The 26,079-nt window shown below is 37.1% G+C and overlaps 1 protein-coding gene across 1 annotated transcript in view; it reads left to right on the top strand.

Moving 5' to 3' along the window:
• The window catches only part of KCNH7 (potassium voltage-gated channel subfamily H member 7), a 450,126-nt gene that overhangs the window by 282,050 nt on the left and 141,997 nt on the right, over window positions 1-26,079 (top strand). The window contains exon 3 of the mRNA XM_036858162.1: window positions 15,906-16,061. Coding sequence (XP_036714057.1) covers window positions 15,906-16,061 — 156 coding nt within the window. The remainder of the gene's footprint in view (window positions 1-15,905; window positions 16,062-26,079) is intronic.

Raw genomic sequence — 26,079 nt, 5'->3', positions numbered from 1 at the left:
TACCAAACGCTGTTGACAAGTCCTAGGCATAGATATGCCTGATTATTTCTCTCCTTTTTTCTTTCTTAGTTTTGAATCAGCTCCTTATCTTTGCCAAACACTGTTCAAATGAGACTGTCATTCCATTTTTAAAATCGTCTAAAATCTCTGGTAAATATCTGTTAAAAATTTTTTTTAAAGTCTAAATGAATTACTTAAATAAACAGGGTACTTAGAACCAGCCAAACCTGGGCAAGGGTCTGGATTCTCCTTCTTCATGGTGACTTGACCTCAGCCAGTTTAGTGATGTAGTTATGGAACCCTTTCAGTCTGTTTCCCTCTATAAGATGGAGACAGTAATTCCCACCTCTGGAGCACTGTCAGTATTTAATGGGTGTGTTAAAATTCTTACTACAATGCTAGGTTCAGAGTAACCAGCTAACAGTTTCTCTCCTTTTCCTTCGTTTTATTTATCTTTTCATTTTGGTTCTGCTTGGTTTTTATTTAAACTCAAAAATCTGCAATAGATCAAATAGACCAGATTTTGCCTTACAGAAAAATGTTACCATTCCACCAACACATTATTCTCAACAGGGTTACAGTATTCTACAATTTATTACCATTGCCAACACCTTGCCTGGTATGGAAGAGCTCTAATTTGTTGATCTCTCTTAAAATGCTTATCATGGGAATCACACTGACCAGCATATTGATCATCAAAATAATAAATTACATATTTTGGGAGCCAGCACCACACCTTGAGTACTTTAAATATTGATCATGGGAGGTGATTTATTTATATTGTTTTTGTACAACACATTTAATGCATTCTACTTATATAATGCGGTTCTAGAACTACTCCATGTCTAATAGAATTCTTAGCTGAGTTTCCTTTTCTACAGTGAGTAGAACTTCAGGGATCAAATTTGTTCCCCAGTTCATTGCCTTTGTTTTTTTTAATCATCCAATAACTTATTTAACTTAATTAATCACTTAGAAATTATTTGCAAGTGTCCCTCAAATTATTTTTTGCTTAATTTTTTACCCTTGACATTTGACTTTTACTAGGTTCCCTGATTCTTTTTCACAATTTCTTCACTTCAGAAAAAAGTCTTAATTTTTTTTTTCTTCATTCTAGTGTGTAGTTTTACCACTTAATCATGCAGGACTTGTGGCCAAGTTACTTTCTTCGAAATACATTGTGGTGCTTTTAAATGACTTAAAGGTTTCCCCTGGGATATTAATGAGTAGTTTTTAAAAAATGTTTTAAATATTCTGTCAGTCTGGGCTGTTTCTTTGTTTTCTTTTCTATCATTAGGCACCCTCCTTCCAATGGATATTTTCGGTTCCCCTCACTTTTATTAAAATGTTGAATTTGATCATGCTATTACCACTTAATAATTGCCACTCTTCTGACCACTGCTCAGAGCTAAATCTATTACATTTCATCCTCCTTGAAATTCTAAAGGAATTTTATCTCAAAAAGTCATTTATCATATCCAAATACCTGACACCCACATTTTGTCATGGTTACGATTTCTGCCAATCTATATGGGGACAAATGTGCTGCCTTACTACTATTATCTGGCCTAGTTTTTTGGGTTCTCTTTGTCTTGTTTAACATATATGACTTATTCTCATTGTCCCAGTACTTTGCTACATCTTTATTCCTTAGATATGGAATGTCTGCTTACCAAGTTTCCACTTACTTCCCTTGTTTTGTAGTATTTTTATCTTGTATGAATCAATATTCAAATATTTTTTGAATGCTCAAATCGAGTAATTTGAAGAGTTAATAAAAGAATAACGTATAAGGGCTTCCCTGATGGGGCAGTGGTTAAGAATCCGCCTGCCAATGCAGGAGACGTGGGTTCGAGCCCTGGTCCGGGAAGATCCCACATGCCGCGGATCAACTAAGCCTGTGCACCACAACTACTGACCCTGTGCTCTAGAACCCACGAGCCACAACTACTGAGCCCGTGCGCCACAACTACTGAAGCCTGCGTGCCTAGAGCGCGTGCTCTGCAACAAAAGAAGCCACCGCAATGAGAAGCCTAAGCACCACAACGAAGAGTAGCTCCCCCTCGCCGCAACTAGAGAAAGCCCGCGCGCAGCAAGGAAGACCCGACGCAGCCAATACATACATACATACATACATATATACACAAATAAATAAAATTCATAAAAAAAAAAGAATAACATATAAAAGCGCAATAAGGAATGGTGCAGTGTTCCAGGCTGAGTAACAGTGGAGAGCCATTTGAAGAGGCAAGCAGAGGGAGTGATAATTACTGGAACCCTGAGACGGGGCTATATGAGGGCTGCCAGAAACTGTAATTTAGTGATGGATGCATCCAACCCTCTGCAACCCAGTAGGGCTAGACAGTAGGGAATAAATACTCCATCACTTTCCTCCCTTCTTTCGATTTCCTACCGGAAATCCCCACTGGATAAAACCCAACGGGAATTCAGAGGATGACGGAGTCCTTTCAGCATCTTCTCTTCATTCTGAGCAGGAAAAGAAGGATGCAGAGTGAGCCTGGAAGGGAAACTGAAGAAATCCAGCAGAAACACCAACACTGCTTACACCCCAATCTCAATGCCTTGTTAGAGAGGATGTGGCTTAGGAGCAGCATATGCCATTGTTCAATTTTTCTCCCTCCAACTGGGCTCTCAAATACCATTCACTGTCTATATATTTTGCCAAGCATTCCCTATCACCATGGCTTCTGAGATGAGTTTGGAAATACTTAACGCATTCTCAATTAAGAATCAACTTGTTGTCACCTCTCTGGGAAGCTTTCCATAAAATCCACACGAAGACACTTTGAAATACATGATTGTTTCTCAGGTGCAGTTCTTAGAAGGAGCAGCATTTTAAAGAACATTAATGGCATCAATCCAATCTCTTCTTGTCAATCAAAATTTTGGAATAGGACCTTCTTACTGTGCTTTCCAGTGATGTTACTAGATGACTCAATGTTGATTCCTTTTCTGTTCTTGTTAGCATTAATCGTAATAATATCATCTGTTTTCTTTGTCCCTAGAAATTTACAATGACAGTAGAGGAAAGGAATCTAAGAAATAAATTCTTTTCATCTTAAAAGTCTGAATCTCTTTCTTCTCAAATGTAATACATGATAGATCAACCTTGCTAGTGGTTTTATAATGTCTACTGAAATCTCACCAGTGTGTTCAATCTAATATTTTTTTTCAGTTCTTCTTTACCATTTGAGGGGTGATAAAAGTCTCCATTGCCATCAAAACATCTCTACCATTGGCTCACCGTAGTGCCTGAAATTTCCATCTTTAGAGAAACTTCTCTGATATAGGACTTTATCTCCAGGAAGTTCCTTTCAAGCAGGTTTAGATTAACTAAGAGAGGTAACATGTTGACATACAGAATCGCTGATCAGCTTCAAAGTCATCAGGCAAAAAGAAAGAGTCATTGACATTCAGATGGAGGTTCCTATTTAGAGAAGCTAAAGGCTTAACCTTCAGCTGATGGAATTAAACTCGGCTTTTTTTTTTTTTCCTGTCTCACACAGCTTATTTAACAATAGGTAGTAAGAAATCAAATTTAACAGTAATCAGAAATCAGATCCAAAGTTCATATTTATAAGTAATCAACTTTAATCACATGATTTGCAAGTTGAGGGTTTTTGCTTTCTATATTCAAGTTTTACAGAAAGTGTGTGTGTGTGTGTGTGTGTGTGTGTGTGTGTTGGCGGGGGTGGGTGGGCAGGGTAAGGAGGAAGAAAGCAAGCAAAGAAGTAACCCTAGGGGCATTTTGCATGTTAAAATCATCCCACTGGAATCGTTTCTTACTCTCTTTTTAATTTTTTCCTTTGTTAGATGTAAAAATAACGAAAAAAATTATTTCAAGAAACAGAACCACAATATATAATACATCAATTTGGCAGCTGCCCCTGTATATTTTGAAAAAGTCATTTTTCTCTATACATGTACAAATTACTTTAATACTGGAAGTTTATACGATCAGACTTATGGAATAGAAGATTTTCTGGAGCACAAAAGTTGACTTGAGGGGAGGAAAGGGGACTTTTTTTCCTTTTTTTTTTTAGACATTTTTAAAAGAATGAACATCTTTGCATCCAGAGAAAAAACTTGGTATTTTAATATATATTTATAGAGAGAGAGAATGTAATTTTAAAGTAACATTAACCCCTTTTGTCCTCTGGTTTTAGAAATGTTCTTTTCTAACTCTTCCATAAAGTGAGGAAACTAGGGAAAAATGTCAGCCATCTGCACCAGTAAATAATAACTGTTAATATTACATATTTTCATTAATTAAAAAATAATAATAAAACCCATTGGAGGTGCAAGGCAGGAGCACGTGGTTGGCTTCACAGACCTCAGCCTCCTCCCAGTGCACGTGTCCAGCATATTTCTAGTCATGGGTAAAACCAAAGAGCAGAGGGTTTATCTGCAAAAAATTTCAAATACCAGAGCTGAGAATTAAGCCCCATGTATCTCTGTCAGCAAGTGCTTAGGGAAGACCTTTGGTTAAATATATGGACTGGTAAATTTTCATAAAAGATAAGACAGGAGAAGTTTAGGGCTAAGGGCACATCAGAGGCAAGATCTGGGGAGGGAATTATAAAGTTAGAGGCCAATAGGACTGGAAATACGGAGTGTGCATGGGCAGTTAAATGCTCACAAGGGAAATGGGTATATTACAAGCACATTTTGTCCCCTCTCCCCAACTTCAAAATATGATTGGTCCATCTTATTGGCTACAGAACTCAAAATTATGCTTTGATCATCTCTTTATGATGAGACACTTCTTTCAATATACAAGGCAAGGTTTTAAACTTTTGCAGATGTTGGCTCATTTCATCCTCACAGTAACTCCATGAAATGGGTAACATCATCATCCTGATTTTACAGACAGGAAAAAACTGAGTCTCAGGGCATTTAAGTAACTTATTCTAATATCAAACACTGCCAAGTGGCAGATCCAGGAATTAGCCCCTGACAATCAGATGCAGAGGCTTTATGCTTAACCATTACACTATACATTCTCTCATGGATACAGAAAGTACATCTTGCCCCTCAGATTAACATGTTGCTGTGTGCATCAATCAGATCATCCCACCCCACATCTTTCTCTATGGTCTCAGTGTGTAGCTGGACCATGGCAGTCACTACTCTGCTATCTTGAAAAGGCACTAGGCTTGGTCATGAATCCTGGTATGGGTAAAACACAAAAGCAACAAGAAGTGTGGTCTGGGTGAATTTTAAATAGAACATCTCTCTGTGTAGCTGTGCAACTGTTTCTGGAAAAATATATGCAGGGCAAGATGAACCACTGCAAAGCAATCCCTCCATAAGGCGTCTGCTGCAAGTCTATGCCTCTGGCAGCCTTCGGGAATAGAGAACATCTGTAGTAGCCACATGCCCCAAAGCCTGGTGTCAAAGCCCAGGAGTTCCCCACTAACGCTGCCAGTGGGAGAAAAAGCCCTGCTTTCACTAGTTTCCAGGACAGGACATCCTTTCTGCTCCTTCTGCTATTTTGTAAAAATAGCCTAGGCATTTAAAAAAGAAAAATGAAAATCCCAAGTTATAATGGTCAAACAGGATAGGAAATTTTGTGAAAAGAGAGGAGGGTTAAGTTACCTAGAGAAATATCTTCAATTTCACCTTTTTCTGCTTCTATCACTTTAGTCCCAGACAGGCCTACAGAGCCTAATTTTAACCCCGTCAAGTTCTGTGCAAACACAGTGAGAGCAAACCAACAACCAAGAATACACTCTGCACACAGCACACCAGGCATATGGCCGTGCACAGCCTTCGTCAGCAACAACATCCGCATGGTGGTGCCTGGCCTCAGGATTCTACTTGTGTTTGACCTTGACAGTAGTGTGTACATACCAGGGTGATGTGCAGATTTGCTCTTATGTTGAGTCAGTCCAGTTGGTTCAGTGTTAATGCAGTTTTACTGGGTAAATGGCAGTTTGGTGGGATGGACTTGCTTGAGGTATATCAGAGGCTTGGTAACATGAGTGTGTCTTATGAAAAAAAATTTGAACCAAATAACAAACATTTACTTGGTGTAAAAACAACAAAACATTAAAAAATTGTCATAAACATGCCCCAAAAGTTCCTGATTACAAACGTAGACTTGGTTTGCCTGTAAATCAGCCTCAGCTTGTTCTAACACTTGTATGTCCCAATACACTAATTCAATCCAAAAAGCTCAAAAATTAAATGGGAACCAGGGCTAGGAAGTGGGTAATCATAATAGTACACCTACAGAGACAGTCTAGTTTATGAGTCAGACAAGGTGTAAGAGTTTTTCTTCCTTATTTCAATTCCCAAATAATTTCTTAGTGGTTTATCAAGTCTAGAAAGACAATTAAACTTGCTTTTTTCAAAAATCAAGTTTACAAGTATGATGAGAACCTAACACCTGAGCATTAACGTTAACAGAGGAAGTGTCAGTGGAAAGGAGTGAGAGTCAACAAATAACTGTAAGTTCACATATGTTCACATTTTGAAAATGAAGAGGAAAGACTTCCTGAGGAAACAGAGTGAAAATATTTCCTTGCAGATGTCAGAGTTTTCTCATGCAATATCTGATGCAGAATAGTAATGGGTTATTGAATGAGGGCTTCTGTGCACTAAAACCTGATCTCTGTCAAATAGTATGAACTGGATCTAGTCTGTGAAGTGCTCTATCATATTTCGTTTAGTGGTAACCTTCTAGCTTATGGGAAAACCATTGCTGCAAAATATGTGATCAAATATGCCAATGCTATTTTAGTTGGATTTCTGAGAGCTTAGATCTGGACCAACACCAAGCAAAATGTATTGCATAGGTAACATTGGCCTTTGCCATTCTCTGTCCCCTCCTGCTTCAGCCCCTTGTTCCCTGTCACTTAAGCATCTAGGTGGCCTATGATATTTACTTTCCTCCCTCTCAGAAGGATGTCTTTAAAGCAGGGAGGGAGCTAACCCAATTCACTGTTTTCCAATGGCATTCCAAGGAGCTGGATGTTATTGCAAATTTCTCTAAAATAGTATTTCAGAGTCAAGTTGATTTGGGAAGTGCTGCATTAAACAAAGTAAATATATACTTGTTTTTACAGAACTTCTCAAAACCTCTAACACAGTGATGTGCATTGAGCATCTTCTAGAGGGGAACATTTCCCAAACTGGATCATTAACAGAAAGCCCTTTCCAGTAGCATCAATTAACATCTCACTGTTTGGGAAACACTGATGTAAGAGAAAGAGTTAAAAATTGGAAAGGTTTGAGTTCAAAGCCTGGTTCTACTACTTACTTGAGAAACTTCTCTGAGATAAAGTTTTCTCATGAGAAACATGTGACACATAGAAGACATTCAGAAAATAGTAGCCATGATTTAATTATATAGTTGTTAATAGTAGTAGTAAAGATAGTATGCAGGGATTGAGGGAGCAGAGTGGAGCACCTTTATTCTTAGAAAGCCCAGAGCTGATAAAAAGAAGGAGAGATGGAAAGTGGTCATGGGGCAGTATATGACTGGATGGATTCAAATGGAATGTGGGGCTGGGCAAGCCTGGACAAATAGATGATGCCTTCCTGCCTCCCAAGTAGCAGAAGGGAATTCTGCCTAAGCCAGGAGGACTGTGCAAGACTGAGAGAAAGAAGTGAAAAGAATTTTAGTTCTCAAGCCATTGCTTATAAAAGATAAAAACCTCTTAGAACTTACCTGATTTAAAAATCATGGAACTCAGGGTCTTGGCATAAAGAAGGAATTGGAACCAAGTATTCTACCCAGTCATGGAAAGGGGAAGAAATGCCCCAAAATCAAGGGCAAGGAGAGACTGTGCATGGCTTACTTTTCATCTGCAAATAGGAATGATAATGGTACCATCATCAAGTTTTCGTGAAGGTGCAAATGTATTAAGGCACATAAAGCCATTAGAACAGTGGCTGGCACCCAATAGACGTTAGCTATTATTATTACCTTTCTTTCTAAAATGTGCTTTCAAATACTGATCATGGTACTTCTTGAGCAAATCCAGAAATAAAGATTGCTTCACACATTTCCACTATATACCAAATTCTTCACACTATGGAGCTTGCCAAAAGAGACAGAGTTCTGTTATCACAAAAGTTACCCGGTATATAGTATACTTTTTACAGGCAATAGGACAGTCCACAGGGACAGGAAAAATATGCGAATCAAACTAAGGACCTCGTCACTACAAAGTTAAGGAGACACATTTTAAGACACTAGAAGATAAAAGAATCTTCCATCTACTAAGCTCTCATTCTGTTCAAATTGCTGTTTGATGTACTTTCTCCTCTGAAGACAAGGGGATTAAGCTGATGGATTTATCTCTGAAGTTCCTTAACAGCTGAATGACTCAATTTCATCATCAAACCTTTGAAGGAAATTGAACCACCATTTCAAGTTGAGAAAGTGGTTTTCCCACTCCATTTAATAACAATAAAACTTGTTTATTGCTCACTTTCTACATGCCAGATTCCATGCTAAGTACTTTCAATGTATTGTCTAATTTCACCTTCCCAGCAATACTGTGAAGTGGGGTACTCTCTCTTCCTTTCCTCACTTTTCAGATGAGGAATCTAAGTCTTGGAGAGATTAAGTAACCTGTCCAAGGTCACTCAGCAAATAACAGCAGAGCCATGTCTGTCCAATTCCAGGGACCTCACAGAGCTACATACCCAAGGAATTGACTACTCACTGGCACTGCCTCAACACTTTCTGAATGTTTAAAATTGTTTTAAATAAGACGTAATTAAAAATAAACAATTCATGCTGTTGACATTTCAGTGCTAATACTACCACACAGGGTGTGAGCGTGACAACCAGGCTTGTGTAAATTAGGCTAGTTCTTCATTTTGCAAATAAAAGGCATATATATAATCTCTCCTGGAAATTTGGAAAGGGTACTTCTAGTCCCATGTTACTCCATCAAGTACCTAAACTATCTAAATACGTTCACAGTTGTTCAATTTAATCATGTTGGTGATTGTTACGTTAAATCTATGTATGTTGGTGACTACTAGGTTAAGCTTGTTTCTTTAGACCTAATGCATTGTCAGAGGCGCAGCTCAGTTCTTTTGTTAATAATGTTTTTGTATAAAGTGTTTTTGTTAGCTCACATAGTTCCTCCTCTTGTGCTCTCACTAGACTCCTTTAGGTTTAAGCAGGTGACTGGTGAAGTAAGAGAATGGGCGAATATTAGAAGACTTGCCTCCCACAAGCAGTCAAGTTTGACCCAATCCGCAAGGCCAAACAGACTATATGGGCTCATTGGAATTACCTATTCCATTTATTCTTGTTGATATGATATTGTGTGAGTTATTAATAGTCTTTCTAAATGTGCCTTCTGTCTCTTCAAATAGCTCCTCTACCTTTTGAAATTACTTCTCTAACACATCACTAGGACCTAAAAGAGCCATGTCCTCAGTCTGTACACTAAAATACTTCCTCTGAAGATACTCTCATACTTAAAACAATCACTGCATCCCCAAGACCAAAAGCTGAATTTCAAGAACATAGAAGGCCATCAGGACATGACCTCCTATGGCTCAAGCCTTGTCTATCACTTCCCAGTTCACACTCTGTGCTCCAGTATACTATTAGTCTATGTAAACCAAGTTACTTGACAAACTAACAAAAAATGTTTCATGTGTCCATGTCTTTCCAGCAGCCAGAGCCCACCACTTCCCCTTCTCAATCCATCCAACGGCTTCACATTGTTAGCCCAAGTCATTGCAATGCCCACAAAGTGCTGCTTCCTCAGCCACCCTCCACTCCCACCCCACTCCCCGGCTCTGTTAGATCCCCTGACCTGGATCTCTTACCACTTTCCTCTCAGTTTAATCTGTTTTAGCAACACTGGCTGCCTGCCCTGACATGCTCCACCTCAGGGCATCTTCGCTCAGGCTGCCATAACAAAGTACCACAGACTGAGTGGCTTAAATAACAGAAAATTATTTTCTCACAGTTCTGGAGGCACAAAGTTCAAGGTCAAGGTGCTAGCAGCATTAGTTTCTGGTAGGAACTCTCTTCTTGGCTTGCAGATCGCTGCCTTTTCACTGGGTCCTCACATGGCCTTTCTTCTGTGTGTGCAGACTCCTGATATCTTTTCTTCTTCTTATAAGAACGCTAGTCCTATTGGATTAGGGCCCCACCCTTATGTCCTCATTTAACCTTAATTACCTCCTTGTAGGCCTTATCTCCGTGTATAGTCACATTGGGGGTGAGTCTTGTTCCAGGATTCCATGATGGTCCTCTCCTGTTCTTTAGGTCAAAAATTGTCCAAAAGTGATATTGATATCAGCAAGCAAAGACTTATAAGGTGTGAACTGAGGGATATCTGAAAGGTCTTATCCACACAACCAAAATATTTCTTCTATATAGAGGCCACATTAGAGCTCATCTTGTGATAATTGTGGTTTTTCACTACTCCCCTTAAAAAAATTATCCAGAAAGTGGTAATCCACTATGTCATCAATAGTTCTATGAGAAATTAATATATCTAATGATGCATCTCATTGATAGGAAGAGGTTCATACTATTTCATCTTGGAGACTTGGAGAGAGCAGAGGAAGATGGAAGAGGTTCTGAAAAAATGAAATAAAAGGAAACATTACATACTGAGAAGTCAAGTACAAATTTGGTTTGTTTCTCTCTTGTGCCTCCACTTGGCTATATCTTAGTCATTTGTGACTGGGTAGCTTTCTCCTTCTAAGACGTATAACAGTCCTTTTTTGCTTTTCTAATAGGCTCTTCAATTTAAAAAACAATGCTGCCTCTTTGATAAGGCCTTTGTATCCCAAGGTTGCTATGTTTAGTTTTACTTCTAGGACAGGTCTCCAACGGTATTTTTTTAATCTTCAAAGAGCCCCCCCCCCACCCCAATCTACTAGAAAGAAAGGAATTTAAAACTCTGAGGCATTCACTAAACCTATCAGCTCAGAGAAGAATAATCTCCACTTGTCCACTTGGTGCCCAGAAATACAAGCAAACAGTGTAGCTTGTGGTTCCAAGAATGGTAAAAGCTTGGAGGAAATTACATAGACTTGAGAGTTAACTTGCCCCTCTGGAGACCCTCCAACAAGAGGCAAAAGTAATAGCTCACATTATTGAGTTTTGCTCCATGCCAGGTACTGTTCTAAGAACTTTACACCCGTATGAGTTCTACTGAACAGTGCAAAGCTCGGACTATGAACAAAATGCAGCTTACGTCTATTTTTCATCGTCCCGTTAAACTTTATTCCGCGGAGTAATTCCCCACTGACTTTGGATGGTGTCTGGCAGATCCTTCCCTTATTAGGTCACTCCCAGATAATAAAGCCTTCTGGTTACTTTCTGTTACACAAACGGTCTCACTTCTAAAATTACAGTTCCCAATTCAGGTCAGAAGGCAATGGGAAGCCAGCGTCAACCTCCTACCCTTGATCCTTTCCCCACAATCTACAAGGTGTGGCTCCCTACTTCCCCTTTAACTTTACCTACTGTCCAAGCCCGTCCTACGCCACAACCGCCACGCTGGCTTCCATACTGTTCCTTGAGCTCACAGCCATGCTTCCACCTAAAGGATTTTGCACTGGCAGAGCTACATAGCCCACCTCCCCATTTCCTAAATGTCTTTGCTTACATGTCATTCTGCAGGAGAAGCATTCTCTTACCACTGTCATCATCTACCACCTTGTTCTGCATTCTTCTTCGTCATTGTACTTCTTTTTACTTGATATATGTGTTTATTAATTATGTCTCCCCCAGTAGGATATATAAGTTTTACAAGTTCAAGACCTTGATTTGTTTTCTCACTGCTGTTCTTCTCATTACCATTTGAGAACTCAGACCAGTGCCTGACCCAATATTAGGCTCTCAGTAGACATTTTTTGATTTCAGGGTAAGGATACCCCGTGAGTACAAACAGTAGAATAAAACATCTTTCAAGCAGCTCAGAGGGAAGAGTCTTGGTATTTTATTTAAAAATGCCCCTAGGAGTTAATTAATAAAGGAGTAACTATTCAGATTACGGCGAATTTGCTTGCTCTGTGGCTACAGTTAAAAATTAACATTCTAAACATTTTATTAAAATTAGCACTGTTCCTTCTAAGCAGCCTTTCCCACTTTGACAATGTTTTCACTCAGGAGACAAAACATGGAAATGAACCTGAGTCTAACTAATATTAGTATAATTGCATGTATAATTTTATAATCATTGGATAATGTTATTGTGAATAAGCTGCTTCTTAAAAAAACATTATTAATTTCATTTGAATACAAGATTTATTTCACCAAGGCCTGAACTTTTTATTTCCAGATTTTTTTTTTTTAGTTCTCTTATTTATACATTATTGAAAGTGTCTATTTTTGTCTTCATTGCTAGATTAGTATTTGCTGGGTTATGCTTCCATTTCTCTTGCTCCCACTGTTGCATTCAAGAAAAATATTTAGGAACACACAGTAATGACTTTTTAGAGTAATGTTACTTTACAAAAATAGTATCTTAACAGAACTTGGAGTTTGTAGCATTATGCAAGCTAAACTGTTTTTGCACTGTAAAATGTATTCGATTCTTCTCCTCTTATAAATTCCATATATCTCCTTTCAGTATCTGCTTTCCAGGAGTCTATGCAAGATTGATGGAGACATTAAATCCAAAAACTAAAAGAGAAAAAAATGTAAATGTGAGTCTTCAGTTGACTTTAAAGGAGATATATTGCTCAATAGAAACATGCAGGGAACAATGATAGTGGGCGGTAATCCTAGATTAATTACACTTACTCAATATGCTATGGAACCAATGCACATGGCCAAACTTTTTTATAAAGCACTATAATTGTATGATTTTTTACACTGGACAGTAAATGTACAAGCATTAGTATTGAAAGACAGGATTTTTGTCCCTTATTACTGAAAGCAAAATTACTCTGCCCTATTACAAACCTATTAGATCTCTATCCCTACATCTTTTATTTATTGATCTCTCAAAAATCTGTGCTTTATGTTTTATTGTACAATCAGCAGTAAACCTCAAATGTTGAAAGATTTGAAACTGTGAAGTAACAAATCTGTGAATTCACAATGATATTCTAAATGATCCAGGAAATGTCATTTTAAGTGGTAAAATCAATATGTATTTTGGTTCATTAGCAAAATACATAATGGCTATTTCTAGCATCTCCTCAGACTCTCTGTTTAATCATTTTGTATTGTGATGCCTGGCCTGAAGCAATTCTATTTTTAGTGCTAATGGAACAGCCCTAAATTGCTTATTTTCTGTTTACTGAAGGCATCCTGTTTGTTACCATGGAAACTATGACAACTGCTCTAGCTAACTATTTTATTAAATGAATTGAAGATGTAGCTGAAGACTGTGAAGGTGCAGCACATCATTCTTAAAACGTACTTTCCAACAGCTGCAAAACTATGGCCATATCTATAGAAAAAAATGAAATTAATTATGAATAAGGTCGTCTACATTTCAAACTGGGGAGGCTTATCCACATTTGAAAATCTGAATCAAAACTAGCACATAAGCATCCCCAACTTACAGAGAGTATATGTTCTAAAAGTGTATTTGTAAATCAGTTCCTTGGAAATTGGAACACATTAACTCATAGAAACAATTTCATAAATAATAATTAGATCTCCAGGGCCACCCCCAAAAGCCCTTCGACCTGTGATGTCTCTATCTATAGCAATATTAGCAGTAGCCTTTGTTCTCAGCTCTGGCAGCAGGAGCCAATTCACAGGGATGAGAAGAAAGGAAACTTTTCTCCTACTTACTTTGTTTTTAATAGTGAGAGCATACATGGAACACCATTTCGGAATACTAGCATCCACAGTAGACGTTGGAGCTCTCAATGCCCCTGTCTCCAGCCTCTTGAGGTCCCCTTATTACCGACCCTCCTGAGTTGGTCCTCAACGAGGGTCCTCCTGCCCAATGTCATTCGAGCCAATAGAAGACTGAGTGCGGTTCAGAAGCAAAGGAAAGTTTATTCTTTGATCAAAGCATGGAGACGAGGTGTGAGCTCCTGCTTTAGAGTCCACGCTCTCCCTCCACCCCCGCCCGCCCACCCTGCCCCTAAAGGCTGTGGGCGGGGCTGCTTTATAGGGCCCCCGACAGTGGGGAAGGGGGGTGGAGTTCTGGTGAGTGGGGTGGGGCTAAGGCTCCTCTAGGCTCCAGATTGCAGTGCCCGGGGCGCAGTGGCTCTGCACGCCGCCCACTGAGTTGAGGTGTCGGGCGCAGCCATTTCGCACTAGGAACTCTGGTCTGAAGTGCTGGGTGCAAGGCCACTGCCCGAGGCACCCTATGATCAAGTGAAGCTAGACTAAGCACAAAAGAAGAGGTTAGACCTTATCTAATCACCTAGATTCCATCTTATTTTTCCTGGGGACCCCGTGGGCTTTGCCAGCGACACTCTCACTTTTGCACATCTCCCTTCGGAGTTTCACGCCAGACAGATCTTGCTCCCACTCTGATCCTGCCTCTGCATTGAACCATCCTTCTCCTCAAGATGCAAAAGGGTCCCAGCTAATTGTTTAGGAAAAAAAAAAAGAGAGAAAGCAATCAAAATACTCTCTATTGCCTAAATGATTGAACTCTTCCTGAAGTTTTTGCATTTTAAAAAGTACAGTATTTTTGGGCTTCCCTGGTGGCGCAGTGGTTGAGAATCTGCCTGCTAATGCAGGGGACACGGGTTCGAGCCCTGGTCTGGGAAGATCCGACATGCCGCGGAGCAACTAGGCCCGTGAGCCACAACTGCTGAGCCTGCGCGTCTGGAGCCTGTGCTCTGCAACAGGAGAGGCCCGCGCACCGCGATGAAGAGTGGCCCCCGCTTGCCGCAACTAGAGAAAGCCCTCGCACAGAAACGAAGACCCAACACAGCCAAAAATAAATAAATAAATAAATAAATTTTTTAAAAAAAGAATATCTTGTGACGTGAAAATTCTATGGAATCCAAATTAAAAAAAAAAAAACAATATTTTTTGAACCCAAATAAATCCCTAACCTGTGAGATTTCCATCACCACAACTAAAGAAAATATTCAGAGGGTCAATGTGTGAGGAAACTGCTCTGAGGGAATACTCAGCTTTAGAAGTCAGACCCAAGAAGTCAGTCAGAAGTCAGTTGATTTAAAAGAAGTCAGCTTCTTGACTGTCTTCTCTAAATCTTGGATCTTGGGTTTTCTGTTCAAGGATGGATGGCAGTGGTTAGTTGTAAGCTGAGTCATCCCTTTGTTCATTTCATTTCCAGGAGATTCTAATAAAATGTATCTTATTAGCCCTATAATTGTGCTTTTAAAAGAATATCATCTTCCCAGTTAAAAAGATCAAATTAACACAATAATATAGATAAAAGTTTTGTTCTTAACAGAATACAAACCAAACAAAATCATTGTGATTTGGGCATTGTGAATTTTACACAAAAAAGGAAAGAATTATTAGGACATGTTTAAGACAGAGTCAGTCATTTTTTATTTGATGTCTAAGAAATTAAAGAAGAAAAAGGAAATAATTTGAGATTATTTCAGGATGAGAAAAAATGAGTTATCTTAATTATTTATAGAGCTATATTTTATATAGATTCAGAATTAATCAAAATATATTATATTTCTAGAAAGTTAAAGAGTATGTCTTTTTTTATTATTATTAAAGTGGTGAGTATAAAAACAAATAAGATTTGATTCCGTTTTTCCATAATGTAGTACTTGAATTTGCCTGTAAAATCTTTCTGGGAAATTTGTTCATTTTTACGTAAATACATGTGCAATAAAATATGAAATAAAAAAATCAAATTTTAATTGAATTTCAGTGGTCATTTAGGATAGAAAATTCTATAGGGCTTTGTTAGAATTTTGATATTACTGACACTCCAAAATGAAGGCATATTTTTGACCTTACACTTATTTTATCTCCTTAGGGTCTACTTTCATTTGTAACACTCACATAATTCCAGTGAAAAACCAAGAAGGCGTGGCTATGATGTTCATCATTAATTTTGAATATGTGACAGATGAAGAAAATTCTGCTTCCCCAGAGAGGCTAAATACAATATTACCAGGCAAAACTGTAAACCGTAAGTAAAAGGCAACGTAATACTCTTGATACCCTGCTACTGTAGTAATTTTAATACATGCTTCATTTTGATTCAGTTCTCAAAATATGTTTGCATTTTAAGTAAAATAATTTTGTATATAAAAAAGCCATAGCTGACATTACCCATCAGTGCCTAACAGAAGTGATCAGCTGCTTTCAAAGCCATTTGACTTGGTTATACCAAACTTATTTAGCCAGTCCCCTACTGATGGACATTTAGGTTGTTTCCAAATTTTGGCTATTGTAATAATGGCAGAATGAATTGTGCATATGTATTTTCATGTGTATATGTACATTCTTAGACAAAATTATCTTCAGAGTAAGTTTCTATAAGTGATATTCCTGGGTCAAAGGGTAAATGAATATGTAATCTTTTTAGATGCTGCCAAACTCCTCTCCTTACGGTTTGAACCATTTTACACTAATACCAATGTATTATATAATACAATACAATGTATTCTATATACATTGTATATAATATTGTATATACAATGTATATAATACAATGTATTATATCTTTCCTCCAAAGCCTTGCTAACAGAGTGAGTCAGTCTTCTCGATTTTTGTCATGATAAGTGAGAAGCAATACCTCAATTAGTTTAGTTTACATTTCTCTTATTATGAGTGAGGTTCACATATTTAAGCACTATCAATTGTCCATTTCTTGTATACATTTTCAACTTTTTTGTCTTTTTCTTTTAAATTGTGGAATAAGTGGCAAATCGCTTCCCAGGCAAATTGTCTTTTATCTTTTTCCTGATTTTTGTCACACAAAGCCTTTATTTTTTTGTAATGTGGCTAAATTTATCAACCTTTTCTTTTGTTGATTCTGAATTTTTGAGTCATAATTAGAAAAGCTTTCTCCATTCCAAGGTTGTAAATAAATTCATATTTTTTTCTAGACATTTTTTAGGATCTCTAATCCATTTTAAGTTTAGCTTGGTTTATAGTGCAAGTTATAAATTTAATTTGTCATTTTATCAATGGCTTTCCAGTTGTTCTAACATCATTTATTAAGAAAGTCTGTCTTTCACAAGTAATTTGAGATATCACTTTTATCACATACTAAACTTTCTTATGTGCATGAGTATATTCTGGTCTTTCTATTCTGTTCTCTTGATCTGTGTCTCTGTGTCATTGAGAATCACACTGTTTTAAATATACAGTTAACCTCATATGACATACTCCCTTTAATATTAATTTTCAGGGTTTAAGGTTATTTCTTGTTGCATATTCCACATGAACATTAGAAACAACTTGTCTGGATAAAAAAAAATCCCTATGGTATTTTTATTGGATTCAGATTAATTTTATAAATTAATTGGAGGAAAAGTAACATTTTTATGATGTTGAGTCATTCTATACAGGAATATGTATATGTATTATCATTTTTAAATCAATTTTTGTGTCTTTCAAGAGTGTTTAAAATTTTTCCTTATTGTTTACTTTGCTACTTGACATTTAACATGTTTTGTTGTTGCTGCTATTATAAATAGGATCTTCTCTTTAATTATTATCTTCTAATAATTTTTAAGGCTACTGATTTTTTCTGAGTATGTTAATTTTATGGTCTATCTTAGTGAGTTTTCTTAGTTTGCAGTGGCTTATACACTGTTCTGAGTTTTTCAAATGTTCTATAATATCAAATAAAGATTACTTTACATTTTCCTTTCCAATTCTTATACATCTAATAGTTTTCTCTTGTCTAATTGTGCTGGCTATTACCTCCAACATATCATTAAAAAGAAACTGAGAGTGAACATCAGTTGTTCCTGAATTTTGTGTGAATGCCACCAGTGATTCCCATTAATTCAAATGATGGCATGTGGTTGAGTGGAATGTGTTTTATAATTTTATAGAAATTTCCATTGACTTGTATTTATTAAGAATGGGTGTTGAAATTTGTAAATTGCCTTTTCAGCATCTGTGAAATGAGTGTGCTATTCTGTTTCCTTATTTTTATGGTAAATTTTATTAATAGAGTTACTAACATGGAACTATTCTTACATCCCTGGAAGGAACCACATTTGGACATGATGTATTTCATCTTGTAGAATTGAATTCTTTTCATCTAAAATTAATTTAGGATTGTGCATCGATCCTCATCAGGGAAATTGCTCTCCAATTTTTGAATATGTATATGCAATTTCGTTAGGTATTATTATCAATGTTATAATTACTTAGGAAAATAATTTGGAGTTTCTTCTCTATTTTCTACTCTACATAACCATTTAAATAGTTTGGGGATTATCTGGACTTCAAAAGTTAAGTACAATTCCCCTGTAAAATCATCTAAACCTGGTACTTATTTGTGGAGTAGCTTTTTAACAATTTTTTTTCTCCAGAGATTGGACTATTCAAATTATCCAGCTCAGCTAGTATCTTTGCACTCCTAAGTATGCCTAGTCTTCTACCATTCAGTTTGTCAGTTTAAATTATATCATTTCACTCCCAGTTTTTACCAACAAGGCACTCAATGAGCTTATTTTATATTTCCTTCTCCTTCCATTTTGTTTGGTTGTGATACTTCTAGCTTCTCAGAGGAGGTAATTTACATACTTCTCACTTTTGTTTTGGCCTTAAATTTCTAGTGAAATGTATTCAATGCTCACTACTTGTCTTTTTGTCAAAGTTTCCGCAAACATAACTTCTTGGATCAAGTTCACCTCTTCAGGAAATGTTCATGAGTAAATCAACACTACTTTTCTATAGCCTTCACACTTGGAGGACAGCCTGGGTAGATATAAGATATTTGGCCCACACTTTTTGCCCTGTGAACCTGGTAGATAGTGTTCTTCTCTTCTTGCATCAAATCTTGCTAATGAGGAATCTGATGCCAACCCACTTGTCTGCCCTTTGTAAGGGATTTTGTTAATTTTCCAAGTCCCAGAAAATTTCAGAAATAAATTAATAGTGGTAGATTTTAATACTCCAATTTCAAACCAAGACAGACTTTTAAAGTCCAAAACTATTACTTGCATATGTCTGGATTTGACATTCTAAGTCAATTTTCCTGGATGCACGGTGGGCCCTTTCAATATGTACATTCAATTCATGTTATAGTTCAGGAAATTTTATTGAATTATAATTTTTAATATTTATTTTATTTCTTTTGGTTTATTTGTCTTCCTCAGGGACTCAAATAATATAGATGTTGCACCTTCTTTGCCTGTATTTCATATCCATCACTTTCTCTCTGGTCCTTTTTTCTCTCTTTATTCTATTTTATTTTCTTAGCATCTCTCATTTCTAGCCTCTATTCTTGTGGTTTGCTTGTAATGTATCTTAATTTTTTAGATGAGTTTGTCTTTTTCTTTCCTGAATTTAGTACCTGTATTCTTTCAGTTCTTGCTTTGCATTTTCTTCTTATTTGTCCAGTTTTTATTCTATGTTTTTGAGTTCCTAATTTATAATCTTATTTCATATCTCTAATTACTGGTTTAAATTTTTAAAATTTATTTTGGGATGTTATATATCTATTCTGTTTCATAACCAGATATTTAGCACACTTTCCTCTGCAAAGTACATTTTTATTCCCATTTCCTGTTTTTCTCTTATGATATTTTTGTATGAATATTATAGTATTCTTGTTTATAGCTATTCATGAAGGACTTTCCTGGACCATCACTAGCAAGAAATCTGGGGTGGGGGGCAAAGGGAATAGGTCTTGTTTGCATGCCTTATAAAATTTTTCAGTTCCAAGTCTCATTCATATATAGCAAGGAGTTTGTAAATTTGGAGGGTTTGTGGGGAGGGGGGTTACTTGTTCTTTAAAATATATGGCACTGCCTGTTTTTGTTGTTTGTTTGCTTGTTTCTGTCTTCTGATTATTCTGTCCCCTCTTATATTAATAAGGGGAACTTATGTTTATCTGCTTCCTTATTTCCCAGCCTCCAAGGGATAATTCCACCTTTGAATATCCCTCCCCCTCTCCAAGATGTAGTGCTTTTCCAAGGCTGATATCTGGAGTCTTGTGCACTTTTCTAGCCACTTTCTATTGTCTCTCTAGTAACGAATGCTTTGTCCATTAAGGTCACAGAACTTCTCTCAGTATTTCTCACTCAGTGTTAAACCCTCTTCTCCCAAGGGTAAACCCTATTTGATATGTGTTCCATTACTCTAAGGAGACTTCTGAACTCCCGCCCCCACCACTTTTTCCACTTAGCTTCTGCCTGACTATTGCCGTGTACTCTTCTTAGCCAATTCTGCTGGTCTTCGGCATTTATTTCCCTGACTACGTGTAAATTAAAGTTTGTAATGTCTCTTTCTCTAATTACTCTTTAGGTATAGTTTATGGGTATTTTTATTTGCCTCCTTTATTGATCTCTGTGGTTTTTAGGAGGATCTATGAGCAAATGAAAATTTAAGTTACTGTCATTGTCTGTGGGAAGCTGGAAGCCTTATCACAAAACTGTAGTATTTGCATAAAGAAATTGTTATACTATATGGAAATCAGATAGCAAAATATATGTAAAATAAAAAACACAGTCCCAAATGCCTATGTTGTAAACTGAATTAATACTAAATAAAATGTACTCCAGCTGAAAATTTCTCATAGTGTCAGTTACTGCCTTAGGTACGTCTAAATGACAGTACAGTATCCTGTTAAGGCAATATTGGGACGAATATATTAGTGTAATACAATTCCAATATTTTGAATATTTTATTCTGAGCAATATCACACTTGGGAAAAACTCTCTATTAAAACCACCAATCTGTCAGTCTCCCAGGTGACATGTTTAGAACAAAATTGAAGTACTATAAAAAACTATTGTAATACCAAAGACTTGTTCCTTTAAGTTGATGACTGTTTTTGATATCTTTATATTTTCTACTAACAAACTTAGTCATTACTGAATGGTTCCTGAGAGTATACTTTAGGTAATGTCAGCCTGTATTTTGGTAGTGAATGTCAATGAGATAATTTGTTTGGGGGAAGCCTAGGTTTGTTTCTTTATTGTCTTCAAAAAGTCTTCATTTTCCCCCCAAAATAGCTGTTTTTCATGGCCCATCAAGTTGGATGGGAGTAAAAAAGGGAGTAGTGTATCAGCCGTATGACAAAAAAGGGGATTTTTAAAAAATTAAGTATTCATTTCAAACTGAAATACAAACGGAGAATTGAAACTTTGATTTCTTGAATGGAAGACAATCTATACAGTAGCCTCCCAGGTATCATACATAATCTATGCAACTTTATACTATGATTAAAATAGCATCTCTTGTGCAAGTCATAGCAAATTCAGTAGATTGTTTCTTATTATGTGAACATGAATGGTTTCCCTACACTGCAGCTGTCACTCATATAGGGAATCATTAGAGAGAGTACAAATATGCAGATAAAATTGTTTCCAGAGCATTACAAAGGCCTATTATTTACAACCATTATATTGGTTTCGATTATACCTCCTGTCATTATATGCTTTAAATTTCTCTTTACTTGGTGTCAATTTTTGAGGAGTGATTGTTAAATCAAGCAGAAGAGTTAAGGAGAGACAAATTATATTTGGTAGCTTCTGATACTATCCAATTTCTACTTTGTATCATTTCTGATCTTTGGAAAACTCCTTTTTCTTCTTAAAGTATAATTTTATTACCTGTGTGAAATAACATGTTGGCTATTTCAAACATTGTTGCTCCGTCGGTAGCCTCTAAAACAAATAACTCAAAAAGGAAATAAAAGCAAATCAAATTTTGATACACCCTTTTTTGCAGAAACATCTCAACTTTCAAAAAGCTTAATTTCTTACCTAAATAAGGAGTGTGTAAGTGTGTGTGTGTCTGGGGGGCTAGACATGCCCTTGTGTTGGAACTTAAGTGAAAGTAATGAGGAGAGGCTACTGTTTGTTTGAGATGATGTGGGTTTCTATAAATTCAACTGCCTCTCCTGAAATGTAGACAAAATAAGGGAAAAAATGTGAAGGAGCTATAAGAAACTTACATGAAAAAGAAATGAAGTATTAAATTGAGAATATTAAGTAATAGAAAAGGAGCTAAGTACACAATAGAAAAGATGCATCATGAAAAGGCACTATGATCAATTGGCTGAGTAAATTCTGGAAACCTAGAGACTTGTATTGAATAAAAAGGTGGATCAATTCTCAGTACAAATATCTAGTTTCTGGGTCAGGAACACAGCACAGCAAAAGTGAGCAGCTTTCTCTGGGAAGAACTCATTTTTCACAAACTTAATCTCTGTCGAAGATATAGGACCAGCCACAAATAGATGTCTTAAGTGCCCTGGAATGAAGCAAGTACGGGAGAGAGTATTATTCTGATAGGTCGATCAAATTAATATATACTGCACAATTGAGTTGATTAATTACTACATAATAAATATAAATACCAAATAAAAGATATAATTAAACGTTTTCTCACTGATGGTTTAAACTCTGCAATCTGAAAAGTGGAAATGATACTGAGTAGAAGAGAAAATTCTACTTTTACTACCAACTAAAAGGGGGCCACATCTAAAGGAACTAAGAGCAATGGGAAGATGTGTTCTCTTTTTTTCTGCTCTAATATCTATTTCTATGAAATATTTGCACAACATGAAAGATAACCAAATTATGTGTCCTTGCTTACACTATTAATTTCAAAGTTAATTGTCAAGTGTGAGGCTTTTGTTTTCATTATTTTGAATAAAATATTTAAAAGTTTTATTTTACATTACTTACAAGTATATTTAAGTCATATTTCTTCTATTTTATAGCAGAAATCTAGGATCGCCAGTCTGGTTCACACAGACACACATACACATTTTTATTTGTTAAAAATTTCTTTAAGGGGATTGGGGGGGACCTAAATTAAACAAAAAATTCCTGATTTAACAATATACAACCCAACAGAAAATTAATGCATTCTATGTTCTTATCATGTCTGAAAACCAAAGAGTCAGTTGAGCCACTATAAATGTTGACCTTAAGCTCATATCCCCAAATAAATTTTAACGAATAACATTCATTCCTCTTATCAATTTAAAATAGATTTTTGTTTAAGTCTACTTAATTTACTGTTTCCATCATGGTCAAAAAAATCCATGAAGTTTTCTCATTTTACTAAACTTGAAACATATCCCAACAATAAAACAGGCCCAAGTTAAGCCTTTTTAGTCACAGAAAAATACTGAGTTTTATCATTTATTAATTTATAAATGATTATGCTACAAGTCAAAATTATACATGAGATCCTAATTTTTTAGGTACTTTTCATCTCTTTTCCTTAGCAAGTATTTCAAAACTTCACCAGGCTTTTCATGACTCTCATGTCAAATCCACCTCCTTTGTCAGACAAATCACCTCCCCTTCCACACCTCAGAGCAAGGGGAGGGCTTGGGCAAGAAGTCCCTTAATCAGCCCACCCTCAACAAATATATCTCAACCCCTGGAGGCAAATCTTAACTGGGGTCCACATCTCCACTTGAAACCCACTCCCTCTGCCATTCCTTCCAAATCTGTCCTTACCAATGCCCCTCTCTCAGCTATGTTTTCTACTGGCTCTTTCCCTTTTGCTCACGCTCATGCTGCTGAGAATAGCCTATACTTCAATAGATACATTCTGTTTACATCAAATAATATTTTCTCAAAGTTTCGATTAGTTAAATGTGTTGCCAACATTTAAACATTGGAAAATTACACCTAAAATTACGATCTCTGGGGAATTCCCTGGCCATCCAGTGGTTAGGACTCTGCATTTTCACTGCCGTGAGCCCGGGTTCAATCCCGGGTTGGGAAACTAAGATCCTGCAGTTACACGGCACAGCCAAAAAAAAAAAAATCTAGCTTATTTTGGAAAAAGATGAGTATGTGGCCACACATTTGCAATAAGCTGGAAGAGAATACTGACCGCACCTCTAGATGGTATGTACTCCCCAGTTTGCCACAGTTCTCAACTCTCCTTATTGCTGTTCATACTTGGCTTTCTTCACTTTTGTCCCCTGACTCTTCTTCCAGGCATTTGGATTTTCCACACCTACTCATCATCTCCCTTATTTCCTTTCTTCCTCTGCCCACTGTAATGAGCTTTCTATGTTGTGCTCTCAATGTTATCCTCTAGGTTGAAGGTACTGTGCTAAATTCAGTTCCCTTCTCTCGGTTCTTTTATGTTCCATGACACCACACTCCTTTGCTTCTTTTGATCTCTGTGACAGCTATTTTAGTACCATTTTCTTGTTCCTCTTAAACAAGAAACTCCTAAACACTGTTTGTTTATCCCCCAGAAGCTGCTGTTAGTATTCTTCTCTTCTTAGTCATCTTCTCTGTACACCCTGCTTGGGCAAACTTATCTGTGACCTACAGGATAAAGGCTCCCTTTCAAATCAGTATCTCCAGACCACACCTGTCTCTAGACTTTTCCAATTACTTATAACTTCATATATCCAACTGCCCACTGGACATCTTTTTTTGGAAGATTTTAATATTTCTGGAAATTTAGCATTTTCAAGCTAAGACTTGCCTTTCCATCCCAATTACCATCTACTCTATTCCGTCAAAAACTCTTGCTCGGGTTTCCCTGGTGCCACAGTGGTTAAGAATCCGCCTGCCAATGTAGGAGACACGGGTTCGAGCCCTGGTCTGGGAAGATCCCACATGCCACGGAGCAACTAAGCCCGTGTGCCACAACTAGTGAACCTGTGTGCCACAACTACTGAAACCTGCACTCCTAGAGCCTATGCAACAAAAGAAGCCATGGCAATGAGAAGCCCACGCAAGGGAGAGTAGCCCCCGCTCGCCACAACTAGAGAAAGCCTGCGCACAGCAACAAAGACCCAACGCAGCCAAAAATAAATAAATAAAATGAATAAATTCATTTAAGAAAAAAAACAAAAAACAAAAAAACAAAAAAACTCTTGCTCTTCATACATTGTGAATGGTGTCATCATCCCAGCCACCCAAGCCAGAAACCTGGGCATCATGCTAAACTTCTCCTTCTCTCTAAGCCTCTCTTCTCCCAACCGAAGAGTGATCAAATTCTCTCAGGCACACCTCCTGAATATCTCTCTCATACAGCCCACTGTAATTACCTACTCAGGCCCTCAACACATCTGACACAGTGATCTCAAAATTGGTATCTCTGCTTTCAGCTTCTTTTCCTCAGGATCACATGTCCCACTACTGTACATCAGATCATAATACTCCACTGTTTATATTCTTTATCATGGTTCTCTATTGCCTAAAATTATAAAACTCCAAAACCCTGTGCATTAAGCAAAAGACACATGTTATGGCCTCAGATGCCTCCTTAGCCTCTTCTCCCATCACAGCGTGCCCCCCAAGCCATCGCCCTCATATCCCATATTTCAGTGGTGGTTTTTTGGAGCCACATACATTTTATACCACCTTGTTTGTATAACATAGTGTCCTCTCTACTAGACTGCCTTCGTTTCTCTAGCATACCTTCTCCAAAGGACCCTTTACCTGTGGAGAATTCCTAATTCACCCAGATAGATTTTCCTGTTCTTGCCCCTGTGACATGATGATACCTCGTACCTGTCTCTACTACCACACTGGCACATCCGTTTGCCTAGTAGACAAGAAACATAAATGACTAAAGAAGGCCAGGAATAAATATAGAGAGCAAGAGAGGTGAGAGCTGTGGAAAACTAAGGAAGCCTACCTTTTTTAAAGTAGCCAGGAACACTTAAGCTCCAGTTCATAGGAGGGCTGTTGTGTTTTCTTCCATATCCCCAACATTTGGCAAATAGTAAGTACCCAATACATACTTGTAGAATGTATAAATTTATGAGTGTTATTTTTATATTGAGTAATTAAGGGTTTTTTCCATACTGAATGCATATTAGTCAGTGATTCTCCAAGAGTAAAAGACCATCAGCATCATCTTGTAGCATGTTTCAAGTGCAAGTTCTTGGGCCTTACACCAGAACAACTGATTCAGAAACACAGAAATTCAGCAACCTGTGTTTTGACAAACCCTTCAGGTCATTCTGATATGCATTGGAGTTTGAGAACTACTAGTCTAAGTTACTTAATGGTTAGATAAAA

Source organism: Balaenoptera musculus, chromosome 7 (assembly GCF_009873245.2).
Source record: "Balaenoptera musculus isolate JJ_BM4_2016_0621 chromosome 7, mBalMus1.pri.v3, whole genome shotgun sequence".
In the NCBI taxonomy this organism is placed as follows: domain Eukaryota; kingdom Metazoa; phylum Chordata; class Mammalia; order Artiodactyla; family Balaenopteridae; genus Balaenoptera; species Balaenoptera musculus.
This window is presented reverse-complemented; position numbering and strand designations above follow the sequence as displayed.